The 14271-nt window shown below is 39.6% G+C and overlaps 1 protein-coding gene across 2 annotated transcripts in view; it reads right to left on the bottom strand.

Moving 5' to 3' along the window:
• CCDC141 (coiled-coil domain containing 141) overlaps positions 1 to 14271 on the bottom strand; it is a 146395-nt gene that overhangs the window by 56939 nt on the left and 75185 nt on the right. For both annotated transcript variants that reach the window (XM_032783824.2, XM_032783827.2), the window contains exon 8: positions 4976 to 5148. In XM_032783824.2, coding sequence (XP_032639715.1) covers positions 4976 to 5148 — 173 coding nt within the window. The remainder of the gene's footprint in view (positions 1 to 4975; positions 5149 to 14271) is intronic.

Raw genomic sequence — 14271 nt, 5'->3', positions numbered from 1 at the left:
CCTCTCTGCTTCTAAGTATGATAAAAATCTTCTTGTTTCCCTCTTAGTTCCTGTAGCTAGTTGGAGTATTTTGTTGCTTTGCCTTTTCACAATCTTGCCCCCTGTTCTGGAGTTGGTTGCCTATATTCATCCTTCTTAATCTGTCGTAGTTTCCATGTTAATGAGTCCTTTGAATTTTAGATCTGGTTAAGCCGAAGGTGTTTTTTTTGCCACTTTTTGTCTTATCCTTAACCCAATGCAATAGCTTGTCTTTGGGCCCTTAATAGTGTCATGTTACCTCTGAAAAACTTGCCAATTCTTCTCCTCAGTTGTTTTTCCCCTCAGTTTTGATTCCCATGGGACCTTACCTATCAGCTCTCTGAGCTTACCAAAATCTGCCTTCCTGAAATCCATTGTCTCTGCTTTGCTGTACTCCCTTCTACTCTTCCTTAGAAGGGGAGAATGCATGGAGTATGGCATTAGACTGAATTTGGTGAGAAAATGTGGACTGTAGGAAATCCAAGATCAAAAAAAGGACATTATTTATGGAATAAGTTGTTTAGAATTTTGCAGATTAATTTCTCGTCATACTTGTAACCTCTTATTTTTCAGTGCAACCTAAAATTTATAAAAAGTTGTCCCTCTATTTCAACATTTCTTAAAGAAGAGATATTCCTTTTAATTTATCAGTGTAGCTCCTTCAAACACTAACAGAGATGAAGGTTATACCTCCTGTAGATGATTACTTAGAGCTTAATAAAATCTTGGAAAGTACTACTGATTCTGCATACCTTTAATACAAATAATTAATTTATGACATGGCGAAAATGAGTTTAATCGGCAATGAAATGAGGGAAAATCTTAAACTACTGATAGGCAAGCAGACTGGTAAGAATGATAATGTGGGTTTTCTTAATAAACAAAAATCAACTGATTGAAGACATTCTGAGTTAATATAAAATGCATTTTCTACAGCACAACTGTATCTTCAAAAGGCTTTAATTTCAAAAATAGAAACTCACATGAAATCAGTAACTATGTTCTACCAATAGTCTCATTTGAAACAAAAATCTGAATTGGATTTTTTAATCTATTTGATTCAGAGAGGTAGCCATGTTAGTTTGTATCAGCAAAACTAACGAGGAGTCCTTGTAGCATCTTAGAGACTTACACGTTCATTTGGGCATAAGCTTTTGTGGGCTAGAACCCTCTTCATCAGATGCATGGAATGGAAAATATAGTAGCAGGTACATATATATATACAGTACATGAAAAGCTGGGCATTGCCTTACCAAGCAGGGGGTTTGGCCAATGTACATGGCAGAGGGCATTGCTGGCACAGTCTCTACTATTCTGTTCCAATTACTCTTTCAGGGAGCTGCAACCTGCATTCAAATTCCATATAAATTTCTATTGGCTGCTTCTCTGGTGGTAAGCACTTGACAGCTAACTATCTATTACATCAGCAGAGTACATCTTTCTTTTCCTTTGTATAACAAAGCAGCCACTTAAACATATGACTAAACTTCTTCAATACCCACACGCTGGACTAAGCCCTAACAGAGATTCCCACGTATGCTTCTGTAAAAACACTGTCTCTTTGTTTCTCCTCTTGCATTGGTCACTCTTTTATATTTCCTTTCCTAACTGGACCCTTATTTTTACTGTCTTTCTGATGGGAAATTAAAATTTCCTTCCCCTTCTACTCTCTGTCCTTGACTCCCAATGTTTTACTTTAGAAAACCTGGTTTCTTAGTATATTGTATTAAGTTTAGCTCTATCCAGGACTCTAGAAGTAAAATCCAGGCCCCATTGACTCTAATGGCAAAATTCCCATGGACTTCCCTGGGGCTAGGATTTCACCCTAGGACTCGTACTGAAGAATTCAAAAACACTTTGAAAATGATATGCCCTATACAGAGATCATTTCACTCACCATAGTAAAGCAGCCATCTCTGGACTGAAATGTAGTAACTGCTGTTTAACACAGGACAGAGACACTCGACAACAGCCCGAGAGAGGAAACTAGGAAGAATACTGTATATCCAATTGAAGGAATAGAGTGAATTTAGGAAGGAATATAATTACACAAGCTGAAATTTGGGACTATCACCCTGAACACTTGTTGAAAGTTCCATAGAACCTTTAAAGTCCATACCATAAAGACAAGAGTACACGTCTTCGAGATTCTAAGGTAAATGATGGAACCCAAGTGAGCTCAGCTGATGTCTCTCTCCTGTTCCCTGCAGTGTCCTTACCTCAGCTCCCCCTAAATCTTCTCATTCACCTGTCACAACAAAGAATCCTTCCATCTCCAAATCCTTTTCTCTTCTGAACACCAAGTAACTAAAGGATCTTACGTCAAGTGGGTGGGGAGAAGCACTCATTACTTACTTTTGGCAAACATAATCCCACCAAAAATCTCTCCCTTTTCCTGACACAGCATTCCTATAGGCCCTTAGCTACTCATAGAAACTGTCCTGTCCTGGGTGATCTAAGTACTAGCCAGTCTCCCAAGATGAGTAGTCAGAACTCAGCTTTATTTCTCATTTGAAAGATGGCACCTCCAATAGCACACTGGTTTCATAATCACCAAGAGGGAAGACTTCCCTGCTCTCCTTTCAGAAGCATCATGTTAGTTAGAGCTCAAAATATTTCTGGAGGCAGTGACTTATCTTGAAGATGACATGTCAGGACTGGCTGCCAGGAGCACCATAAAGGTAGTACCTTCTGTGCACCCCTCTGATGTCATCAGTTCCTGACTCTGAGAGCTGTTCTTTGGAGTGTACGCTGGGGAAGTTGAAAGAAGAAAGCTAGTGTATTAGACCAACATTTCCAAACCTGGATGCCTAAAAAATTAACTTCCCAAACCCATACTTAGGCATCTATATAAAAGTTGCTCTCTTTTAAGAGGCGTTAAGCACCTGCAGCATGGATGCTTCAGGTACTCAGCCCTTTGAAAACCAAGCTACTTTGATTTAGGTGCCCAAATGCAGATTTAGGAGTCTAACTCTGGCACCTGGATTTGATCACTTTGGTCTCAGATAATGGACGATGATAGAACATAAATAAAGGCTGATTCAGTGTAGGGGAAGGTTAAAACTAGGTAGTAAGTGAACTTGTCAGGTTTGGAGGGAAATCAGCAGGGGAAGGAGGAAAAACAGAAGACGTGTGTTTTTTGTTTTCTTTCTTGAGAAAGTGGGAGGTGTCTGCTTTTGTTTAAAAGCTAGGATATGGAAAATTTCAATATTCAAAATGTACATATTTTGATAAACTATTAAGATGTGTATAATTAACTTTAGTGACCTCTTGTGACTCTGTTGCTTAAACGTTCGCTACACATATTGTTTGTTGCTCTCAGTCGTTGCATTATCATATTTAAATCGTAAGGTCTTCTAGGCAGAAACCACATCTTTCTTATTTGTTTGTAAAATGTCGAGCACAACTTTGGATGCTCAAAAACTAAAATAGTAATACCATAAAGGATGGTTAACTTGGATATGAAGTTTTAACTAAAGGTCCCTGGAAAAGAGTTTGTTTTCTTTCAGCAAGGAAACATGCCTACAGCAAACAGTAGAACATATTGGCACTGCTGCTGTCAGTATTGCCTATACAGGGGGATTTTTATTTAATTTCACCACAAACCTCTAACGTAATTACATGTCAATTTGTCACTTTCCTTCTCGACCTGCCCTGAGGTTTCAATATCCCAGCACTGCGACATGGGCTTCTAGTCTGAAGCAGAGTACTCAAACAGTGAATATGTTTAAAAAAGAGAGAGAAAGTTAATGGCTGCAGTGATTTTATGGATCCATTCTCACAAGGTCTGCAGACTCCATACCATCAATCAATGCTGTGTTAGAAAGCCATGCAATGTGGAATACTGTTTGCATTGTATCTGCTGCCACTGGGGTCTGTGATTGCTGCTGGCTTCAGAAAACCACTGAAATGAAAGCAAGTCGAGGAAAACCCTCTCTTCTATTCTACTTATCTGTTTAAATACCAGTAGGTGTTAAAGCAGCAGCAAGAACAATAAAACCAGCTGTGTGTGTTAGGGGTAAAGTCATTGAACTTATTATAGGCTCTCTTTGCCTGGCTCAAAGCTTTAAATAACTCCAGTGGGAGCTACTCACAGAATGCAGTAGGACTAGAGAGCCCCCTTTGGATGAAAGTCAGTGCAACGTTGCTAGGGTTTTGTTTGTTTGTTTGTAAGTGATAGCACAGGATCTTGAAGCGATCAGAGTTCCTACATAGATTTTGAAGTCCCCCCACTGAAGCAAAGCTTTCTACAGCCCTGGAATGGCTAATTACCATTACATCAATCTCCTACCAAGTTGTGAAGAATAGGAAACAATCGACTTGATTTTGATCCAAGTTACACTGGTGTAAACCAGGAGTAACTCCACTCAGGTCCATAGAGTTACACCATTCTTGCTATTAACAATAGATGGGGAAAAAGAAAGGTTATTTTATTAATAAATGAAGGTCACTAAGAAGCAGAGAAACTGTACATATTCTTACATTTAGCTGAATAGGTATTATGTTCATCTGTTATATTTAGTTATTAATTATTAAATGTAATATACAGGTAGGCTTTAAACGGTCTTACAATGTGCATTTGGGGTTATAAAAAAGACCATCTGTTGACATTTTATTTTATTTTATCTTGACCAGACTGTCTTTTCCTAAATATTTCGCAGGCTGACATAATTGCAGCCACATGCACTAATATAGCATTTGATGTATATAATTTATGTTATAGTGTATACAGTTCTAAAACTCTTGTGACAGAAGACAAAGCAATCTGTTCAAATTATATCAGTGAAGAAAAATAATGACAAATTTTGCGGACTCAGTCATGCCACTGAGACCTAGCCCCATACACAAAGAGTTACTGGGCACAGACTGGCCCTAAATGAGTTTTTATCCTTGGTCAGGTTAGTGGAAGATCTGAAACAGTTGAAAAATATGGAGCAATAGACCACTTTTTACTCACCTGTGGGAATCTCCTTTACTAACTAAGGCTTTTCCCTTCTGCAAAGCATCAGCTGTGCAGTCTTTAATTTCTCCCTGTAATTCCTCATGCTTCATTGCCAAGATAGGCAAACTTAAACCCTCCAAGTTAAGGAGCTTAAGGTAAGCTTCAATACCTCCAAGAACATCAAATGCCTGCCAAATGAAACACACTTTTTCAGTATTTCCATTTATAATATACATTTATTTTGTACAAAGCAAATGTATTAGATGGACACTCAATGTTTTTTCAAAAATGAACATCACTAACTTAATTTAGGACCTGATTCTGATATCATTTAGAGTGCGCAAAGGAATAAACAGGTGTAACCCCGCTGAAGTCTACAGAGTTATGTGGGAGTACATGAGACCAGGATCAGATTTTGAGTTTAAAAGCAGAATCTGTTTTCCAGAAATAATCAGAGCAGTGTGATTCTGAGTCTCAGCCAAAGTGGCTTGAACAATGCAGATGAAAATATTTTAGAACCCCATGTATTACTGGACCTTTGGCACACTCATCAAAAAATGTATGGTACATAGACCCAAATTTATTACAAATCCTGTGTTTGTGTGTTTAAAATTCATCCAGGGTATATACAAGAGTTAAGTCCCACTGAACTCTTATTTTGAGAAGCAGGGGAAACAAATTTTCCATATTAGGAAGTTGGTATTATTCATATTCTCTATTTTCCCATTGCACAAGCAGAAGTTTCTATTCCACAAGGAAGGAGCAAATGGGGCACAATGACTTAGAAAAGACAGCAGACACAGGCAAGAAAAGATTATGTTAATGCACAAATATTATTAGATAAATAGAAATGTGCCAAGTCCAAAATGCCCATAATTGGCTTTACCGTACCAGGGAAATATTCTCGCATGCAGATATTTTATAGTTGTGCAACCTCAGAAGAAACTCAGTTAAAGCAGAAAAAAAGTGTAATTGCTCTAACACTAGGACCTAGGACATGATCCCAGGATTAGGTTGTAGTGACAATTATGAAGAAAATGCTTAGTGCAGTACTACAGAAAGTGATCCAAGAGATCTGTTCTAGCAAATTCATTACCAACAGAATCATTAACTAAGTTCCACATCTAAGATCAAATCTAAAGCTGGGCAGGAAATTTTTTTCCCTATCCTGTGAAAATACTGGAGATTTCAAACACTTTCCTGTTCCACACTGGGATAAAAGCAAGACATTTCTTCTTCTTTTTATTGTTAAAAATGAGAGAACGCACCCAACTCTAGAATAACCAATAACTTAGATGCCAATAGCTGAGATGTCAGATACGCAGGTTCCAATCCCTCGTCTGAACCAGACCTAGACTCCTACACGAGTGCCTGACCACTGGGCTTTTGACTCTGTCTCTTTCTCTGGCATGAGGAATGTTTAATTATTTATATAAAGTGGAAGAGCTCCAACAACAGACGGTGAGAGACAAAAGCCTGGTGTTTAGGGCATTCAGGGTTCAAATCTCTACTCTGTCATCCTCCCACATACCAGTTCAGTGCCCTAACCACCAGGTTTTAGTCCGTCTCAGTCTGTCTCCTCTGTTGGCGCTCTTTGCATAAATAAAAATTAAATATGCATTGGGCTAGCGAGAAAGAGACTTACGCTATAGCCCAGTGGTTAGGGCAATCACTAATGGGATCTGGGTGATGCAGCTTCAAGTCCATGTTCCAGTGAACGTTGAATTAGCTATCCAAAGCAGAGCAGCTTCAAAAAGGAGAGATAGAGGTTTTAGCCCATAACCTGAATCAGGAAGTGGGTCTCTCTCAATCTCCCAGGTCAGGGCCCTAACCACTGGGCTACTGGTTATTCTTAGCAGGGTCTCTCTCTTTTTGGTTTTGATCAGAAATTCTATCCTCAACCTGAGAAAACTTTCCTGATGGAAGTTTTGTTGAAACTGGTATATTCCCCACAAATACCATTTTGCCAGAAAATTCCCAACTAGCTCTAACCAAATCCTGCCCCTTTTTATCTGAAATAATGATTTTGAAAACTGATTACAAATAGCGTTGCAGCATTCCATGCTGCTTTCTTTTTTATAGGCTTTTATACCTAATATGGCAAGCAGAGAGATCTATTTTTTTCTCTAAGTCCTGTAAATTTAGACTGGGATCTTAAAGTTCTTTCAGTTCACTCATTATAATTAATAATACAGACTACACAGGCCAAATTATGTTCTCAGTTACAACATTATGCTCCCAGACTAATACAATGAGTATTACTACTCAATTTTTGCTCGCAAATTTTGTTTGCTGTGCAATGCCGTTATGTTCAAGATAGTCAAAAACAGTGTGTTAGTTCTATTATGATCTCTTCTATTGTGTTTCTCATGTGGAAAACTTCCAACAGAATTAATTTCACATTTAACATATTTAACTTGTGCACAAAAGAAAAAAAATAATGTAATGGGAATGGAGAGGTGTAAATTTGTTAAATGGAAAATTAACTAACTAAATTGCATGTTTATACAATGTTCACCAAACTTAGGCCCTGATCCTGCAAACACACACATACTTAGCTTTACACAGGGGAACAGTCCTATTGGCTTTAACTGGCTGAAGAATGCTACTGATTCAAGGTTTTAGAAAGAAGCAAGATGACTCCTGAAGGATTGTTTAATAAAAGAAGCTACTTTTTAAAACATTATTTTAAAATATGTGTACTTTACAGAGCAATATCGTAAAGGAAACGGACTTTGATACAGACTAATGTTTTACTTGTTTGAAAGAGCTCTGCAAAGATTCTTAAACATTTATGGAAGTGGAAGGACATAAAACAAATGTACCGAATAAAATTTTTAAAAGTAAAATTTCACAGAGATTTCTAAGAGCTTCTCAGCCAGACTGCTACGCATATTATGCCTGAACTAAAGAAGCAACTGAGACCAGTCCATCAGGTGCTGAGTCAATGGAAAAGTGACAAACCGTGATACTTGAATTTACCTAAACACCTAAGAGATAAGCTCTCCATCACCACTGAAGCTGAGGAAAAAAGTGGACAAAAAACCTTGAAACTGAGGCAGTCATGGAAAGACAGATGAGAAGGAACAAAAAAAAGCAGCTTATTCCGTAATGAAGAATGGAAAACACTAAATGCACAACAGAAGAGGAATTCACAGCATTGGAAGAAACTCACAGTAATAGAAGCAGCTTAGGCACAAAGCAAGCACCAATAAGAAGGTCAGAAAGAGTCCTTCACCTCAGCACTGCTGTGCAAGGAGATGCCATAATCAATCCTTAGGTTTCAGTTGGTGAGATAAAGTTTTGTATAGGTACTGCCACAAACTGAGTTAATTTTCTTATTGAAAATTATTTTAATTCAGTATTGAGATATTATAGTAAACTTTAAGAGATTTATTAACAGTTTCTCATGTTTAACTCTGATTAGCAGGACAATGTATACCTGGAGATGACATGCAAACTGACTCAAGTGAAGGAATACAGAGCTACAGTAACTGGGACTCACTCTTATAGAAGGTGTAAATCTTTTGTCAGAATATTCATCAAGAGGAGCGCAACAGAAAAGATTGCAATTGAACAAATACTGTTTTACTGCCTCTTTTAGACCATTTTCTTTGCAGAATGAACAATTCAACACTAATAACTTGAAGTTACCGTGATTTAATTAAGAAAATTTTTTATGAATAAACAATTCAATAACCTCTTGTCCCATCTGAAGGAAGTGATGATAGGTACTCAGGAGGACCCTTGTCCAAAAATGTGAAATCCTTTTCACCTGTGCTTAACCACAAAGATTGAATTGCCACTAGCTCAAAGCAATAATGAAGCACAGTTTTGGCACTTTAAAGACATATTCAAGATTCTTCTGCAGAACTGAGCACCTGGCATGGGCCCAGGAATCAACAGGATTTGCTTATTGTGTGTAACATTCATTACATAAGGAATTTTATTCCTGAAGACTGTATTGAAGAGATTAAATTTAGAAACTAAAAGGAAAGGTATACAGCACTCCAGAACAAACATAGGTAGTTAAAAAGGCAGAAGGAAAAGGCCTCTGACTGTCAGATTTTATGTAAGTATTGAGAGCCTGTATAACTAATCAGCTGATATATTTGTTTCTTGGTAAAGATCAATGGGGAAAATGTAAAGTAAAGAATACATATTATCACTGTCATGCTGTATTTCTCAAGGAGGAATTTGAACAGAATGGCAGCTGGGTGGGTGACTTTTTTGAAAAAGGACCAGCTGAAAAATCAGGTGGTCTCTGCAGCTCCCTTACTAGCCAGATTTAAGTGCTGTCAAAGTCCCTCAATCTGACTCATCCAGGCTGTCAGATAATCCCATAGGGTTGCGCTGTCTGCATTCCCAACTCCATCTTGCTAAACAGATCAAGTTATGGCTGCTATACAGAGATTCATATTTATCCCATGTTCAGTGTCAGTCACAAATGGGAAGCCATGGCTCACTCACATTATCTGGGTTGATTGTTCCATGGCAGCTGCAGTGCTGGTTGGCAGCCCACACCCTTTCTATTTCGCTGTGGTTTCAAGAGCTTTGTAAATTCTTTAAATTAACTGTGAAAAAGCAACCTCTTGTGTCCATTGCAGTCTTTTTTCAAACATTAGCATTAACATTAAACAGTTAGATTGGTAATAATTCACATATTCCTCTAGTTCCTTTAATCAAAGGACTTCATAGAGTTTAACAAACATTAATTAACCCTTGCAAACCCCTAGGAGATGGACATTTTTAACCCTATTTTAGAGATAGGGAGAATGAGGCACAGACTGTTTAAGTGACTCCCATAAAGGTCAGTGGAAAAGCTCAGAATAAAAAACAGGGGTCCAATGATGCCTTGTGCTCAAGAAAAGATGCAGAAGCTGTTTTGGTTACTGAGAGCTGCTGTATTACTTTTTATACTCTTCCCACCTTAGCTGGTTGAGTGGATGTAAATGTATTGTGTTATACAGGCCTGGAAAAGTGAGGAGGAAAAATACAAACATGAAATATCCATAGTCCAAATGCACATAACAAACTTCAGGTAATTTGCAGTGTTGTTGTAGCCATGTTGGTCCCGGGATATTAGAGAGACATGGTGGTGAGGTAATATCTTTTATTGGACCAACTTCTGTTGGTGAAACAGACAAACTTTCAAGGTACACAGAGCTCTTCTTCAGGTCCATGTGGATATTTTAAATGTGGACCCGTTTATGATTCCCTAGAGTAAGCTCAGATCGGTTGTGTAATAGAAATCCGTCTACCCAACGGTTTTGTTCTGAATATTGTCAGAGATTTACACAAATATTTTACGCTTGGGGAACTGAGACACAGTGAGATTAAAGCCAAAATGTTTCCACTAATTTGGAGAGTCCAATATGAGACATGTAAGGCCTGATTTCTCAGGGTACTTATGTTTGTAGCACTTCAAGAAATGCAGCTGTTATAATCTAAAATCTTTCCACTGAACCTGGGTAAAGTGTGATTTTTCAATAGCTTGTAAATTGTCAAACTTTGGGTAGATTTTCACAAACAAAAAGGGAAATCCTTGACACAAAGACCACACCCCTGCCCAAACTGAAATCCCTGTTTAGTGCATGGGGGCACTAGAACCTTTCAAAGAGTTTTTTAACATGGGCAAAATAACTTATTCTTCCCTAGCATTTTTATTTTTGGAAACGGTGGAACTGTTTGGATGAAATTAAAAAAAAAAAAAAAAGCAGATAGCTGGCACATAAAATTTTAGCCCAAACAGGTATTATGAGCAACTGAAAAGAGAATCTTATGGGAAGTGTCCGGTAACCTTAATAATAGGTGACGCTATTACAATACACATTCACACACAAACAGAAAAAGAAAAGAGGGACAAAAACTAAATATTGTCTATTATCTCTGTCACACAGTAAAAATTGAGATTCTCCAAAACTAGAGTTTGTAGAAACAGAGACAATCATCAAAAGGACAAATGTTTCACTTTACTGTATTTTAACTAAAAGATACAGAGTTAATAGCCTGCTGTAAGCAGGACTGACTCTACAGATTTTGCTGCCCCAAGCAGTGCACCGAATTAGCTGAAGCTGTGGCGGACAGATAAATATAGAAGCTGCTGCCAATTGCCACCACCGTGGAAACGCATGTGCCACCCTAAGGGCACATGGACTGCCCCCGCTTTGGCACGCTGCTGGGGGCAAAACAACAGGGATGTGCCGCCCCAAGCACCAGGTTGGAATGCTGGTGCCTGGAGCTGGCCCTGGGTGTAAGGCAGAATCAGAGAATATCAGCTGTGAAAATTTATAACCACATAGAAAAACCATTCAAGAACTGTTTATACTGCCCTTTGTTACTGGAGTAATTCCAGTGCTTATTTTATCTGCAAGCAACACAGATGGAGAGAAAATAATCAGCTTACACCACTGTAAACACAATGACAGCATTGACTATGATGACTAAAATAAATTAAAGGGAGCTGTCATACAGTAGTCTATCATCAAACAAACTAACCATCAATGCACTTGAGGTAACTAGTAGAAAGACCTGCATGCAAAAAAATCCAAAATAAGTTCCCAATCTTGCTTCAGGACCCACTACTACAGGCCACTGTGCCTGGGAAAGTTCCAAGTGAAGTAAGTGGGACTTTACAGGAATTCTTATTAACAGATCTCATACAAGATCGAGTACTAAATTGCTAACTGTATATAATCCTCTCAATATACCCAAAATGGAATAATCCAATCTATGAACAACTTTTGCTTAGTTTTTGAAGTTCTTGAGTACCAAATAGTGTCACAGGTTGCTAGTGATGGAGGTTTCTGAAAGAGGTGTTCAGGTGGGGTTTTCGGGGTGGACAGTTCTCGTTTGTGGAACTTGTTCATTCTGACAGGTTTCTGCACAGCACATCATTTTTCAGCAAAGCTCTGTTATACCTTGGTCCAAGCCTTTGGAGGTTTTTATCCTGTCTGGTAAGCAGCAATTATTGACAAGGTTATGACTAAATAAGCAGATGGTGTTTCCACCCTGCCTTTGAAGAGGCTGCGCACACAGTATACATAGTCCAAACTTAATGCCTTCCTAAGGTTACACTTTATTAACAACAAAAGCAGAGTATAAACCTCAGCCTGAGCTCTCTCCTCAAAGCTTAGCTGTTCCTAAGGTTTTCACGGAGGGATCTCCTCTGTCTCACCAGTTTACTTCAATACCTCTTATACTCTGCTTGGATCCAGCGAGATTCATCTGCTAGTATGACTCAGCCATAATTTCACTGCTCCATCATGCAGGGTTCAAGCACCTGACATCAAGAATACCTCAGAACTGAAGAACTGTTATCTTGTGATACACTTTTCTTCCTGGAGCAATGCCCAGGATTTACTCTCCAGTTTATTTTCTTCTGAGCAACCCATTCATGACTCAACAACCAAAGTCTCATGTTAAATGATTTGACCTCTTCATTGCCTCCAGCAATAATTTTTTTTTCATGCCCATGGGCAAGTTCCATGCACCTCATACTTCTGTGGAGCCCATGAGGGAACAATTTTTTTTCTATCTCACGCCAGGACAGAAGTTGGTGGGTGTCACTTAACGTCAGCCCATCTGAACCCTACTCCTCAGGGAATTAAAAACAAGCAGTCCCCATGGATGTAGGTGACCTGAATGTGTTCCACTGCCTGAAGTAGTTCAATTCTTTCTAAGCCCTCCTGCGATGAAGTCTGGAACATCCTGAGCCCCATTAGCCCGATATTGTCGCCACCTCTAGCTGCCTGGGTAAACTGCTTGGAGCCCTGGACCTCAGGATCTCCGCAGTAGCACACATTTCACCACCATTACACTCCATGGAATGACAGAATTTTGCATATACTCCTGTTGACTAGTGAAACAGAGGATAAGTACATATCTTTTCTTTTTAGTTAAGAATAGTTGCATGGAAAAATTGCATTACACAATGCACATTATGAATACAGCTCTACCAACATAAACTCTTGCAGCATCACTTACTTTTCACAAAGGCAGGACATTCTACCAACCACATGATGAGTTTACCGCATGACAAGCCACACATCCATCCCCAACCTTCTGTTCATTCACTATATTTGTTCATTTCAGTGTGAAAGATTAATGTGGAAAAACAACAACAAAACTAGCAAAAATGACAGGAGTTTTACAAAATGTAATTAAAAACAATGTCTGCAAGCAACAATGTGGGCATAATACTGGTGAGCATGGATAACTCTCCTGCCTCTAGAGCCATTGTTGGCTTTTTGGAAAACAAATATGAAAAAATCCAAATGTCGTACAGAAGGGAATCCAAATGTGAGGATCTGTGTATGTATTTACAACCCCTAACCTCTCCACTTTATGGTCACTGTTCATTTAAGTATCTGATGCTTCAGATCCACTTTGAGTCACTCATATTAAAAACAGTATTTTATTTCTTTAAATTCTTTGATTCATCTTAGTTCTTCCCTGATCCTGCCTCGTCTTTCCTAGCTGCCCTCCCTGCCTTGAGATCTTTTGATTGTAAAGGAAGATATTCCCTGGACACATCCTCTTCTCGCTCTACTGCCATCTGGCTCTTCCCAGTCTTTTTGCTCTCAGGAAAGCTCCAGGGCTTGTTCCAATTGTTTCTCTGTGTCTGCTTAGTCATCACTAATTAAAATACTGAAATAGGAGCAGGGACTTCATTAATTATGTTTTTTTTAATAAAGCAACATGTATGTCTATTTATTTTTAATTACGTCCACTAGAGCAGAGGTGGGCAAACTACGGTCCATGGGACCCTCCTGCCTGGCCGGCTAGCCCCAGGCTCCTCCCTCTTTGTTCCCCCTCCCCACAGCCTCAGCTCACTCCACTACTGGCACAATGCTCTGGGTGGTGGGGCTCTGAGCTCCTGGGGCAGCGCAGCTGCAGAGCCCGGCCTGACCCGGTGCTTTGTGCTGCATGGTGGCATGGCTGGCTCCAGCTGGGCGGCACGGCTGTAGCGTCACCAGCGCTCCAGGCAGCATGGTAAGGGAATGGGGGGGGGGGTTGGATAGCAGGTGGAGGCGGGGGTGTGGATAGGCGTCAGTGCAGTCAAAGGGTGGGAAACAGGGGTTGAATGAGGGCAGAGGTCCCTGGGGGAGCAATCAGGAAGGAGAAGAGGGGTTGGATGGGAGGGCATGGGGCAGTCAGGGACAGAAGTTTTGGGGGCAATCAGGGGACAGGGAGAAGGAGTGGTTGGATTGGGCAGGGGTCCTGGCGGGCAGTCAGGAATGAGAGTAGGGGTTGGATGGGGGAGCAATCATGGGAGGGGGTTCTGGGGTCTGTCAGAGGACAGGGAGTGG

Source organism: Chelonoidis abingdonii, chromosome 10 (genome assembly GCF_003597395.2).
Source record: "Chelonoidis abingdonii isolate Lonesome George chromosome 10, CheloAbing_2.0, whole genome shotgun sequence".
In the NCBI taxonomy this organism is placed as follows: domain Eukaryota; kingdom Metazoa; phylum Chordata; order Testudines; family Testudinidae; genus Chelonoidis; species Chelonoidis abingdonii.
The sequence above is the reverse complement of the archived record's forward strand: the minus strand, read 5'-3'. Positions and strand labels throughout refer to the sequence as shown.